Source organism: Cyprinodon variegatus, unplaced genomic scaffold (assembly GCF_000732505.1).
Source record: "Cyprinodon variegatus isolate N-32 unplaced genomic scaffold, C_variegatus-1.0 Scaffold907, whole genome shotgun sequence".
NCBI classification, from domain to species: domain Eukaryota; kingdom Metazoa; phylum Chordata; class Actinopteri; order Cyprinodontiformes; family Cyprinodontidae; genus Cyprinodon; species Cyprinodon variegatus.
In genome coordinates this window covers 59,859-60,891 of record NW_015151360.1, presented here as the reverse complement: position 1 = coordinate 60,891, position 1,033 = coordinate 59,859, and the positions used below count along the sequence as shown (strand labels likewise).

General features: G+C 42.2%; 1 protein-coding gene across 1 annotated transcript in view; it reads right to left on the bottom strand.

The window, feature by feature from the left end:
* The window catches only part of rap1gds1 (RAP1, GTP-GDP dissociation stimulator 1), a 43,623-nt gene that overhangs the window by 7,877 nt on the left and 34,713 nt on the right, over window positions 1–1,033 (bottom strand). The window contains exon 11 of the mRNA XM_015398037.1: window positions 397–536. Within this exon, the coding sequence (XP_015253523.1) occupies window positions 397–536 (140 nt within the window). The remainder of the gene's footprint in view (window positions 1–396; window positions 537–1,033) is intronic.

Sequence of the window (1,033 nt, the reverse complement as noted above, 5' to 3'; positions counted from 1 at the left end):
ATTCTACATCTAGACTGTTTAGTTCTATACCCAAACTGTCCCATTCTAAACAGACTAGATTCCAGACCTTAATGCAGACTTTCCTGACATCTATCTGATCATTTTGCCAGATTCTTGCTGTCGTTACAGTTTATTGTTCAGCTGATAAGGCAGCACAGACCTGATGACATGATTTGCTACAAAGCAAAAGATGCTTCTCAACAAGATCCAATAAAAATATTTTTTTCCTGAAGTGTCCAGTTGTCACATGAATCCTTGTTGTCTAAATTAAGTAGTTTATTTTTATCTCTCTACCATATATTTGCATCACATCTATAAAACTGTCACAGTGAACAGAATCTGTGTGGAGCAGCTAACTCGGCAGAATAAACACAAAATGGCTGTTTGTTGGTTTACCTTTGATTTGCTGTGTCGAATGAGGGCCGACAGGAGCCGGTTGGACTCCCCCATCACCCCCGCGTGGTCTTTAGCCTCACACCACTCCACTAGCCTCTCAACCAGCTTCCCATTGGTTCCCAGTTGCTCTGCAGCTTCAGCTGAACCAACGCACACAGGGGGGGTGAAAACGTGAACATTAAGTATGGTAAAGGTCCCCCCCGTAAACTGCAGCTTTATTTATGTACGTTTGGCAAGAAAAGTTGATTTAAAGTTTTCCTGATCCATGGACGTTTCCACCTCTAACTTCAGAGTGTTTTGTTTTTAATGGCAAAATAAGAAAAAAACCTTAAAAAACATGATTTGAATTTGACCAGACCAGGAAACACTTTAGTTAATATGTTTAAATGGTTTAAAGTCGTAGGGAAGCGGCTGTTCCAAACGTTACATTTCCGAATTCCCCCGAGTGGTGCCCGACTTTACACGAGTGAATAAAGTGAATGTGATTGGTTGGGGGCGGGATTGTTGTGGCGGAAGGTTCTCAAGCTTTCTGGTTGTGGCCGGTTTGTGGGAAGCATCTTGCTAACCAGTTAGCATCTTAGTGCTAGCAGGTTCCCAATGGGAAATTCCATTGGGATCAAGTAGCACTAAATTGGTG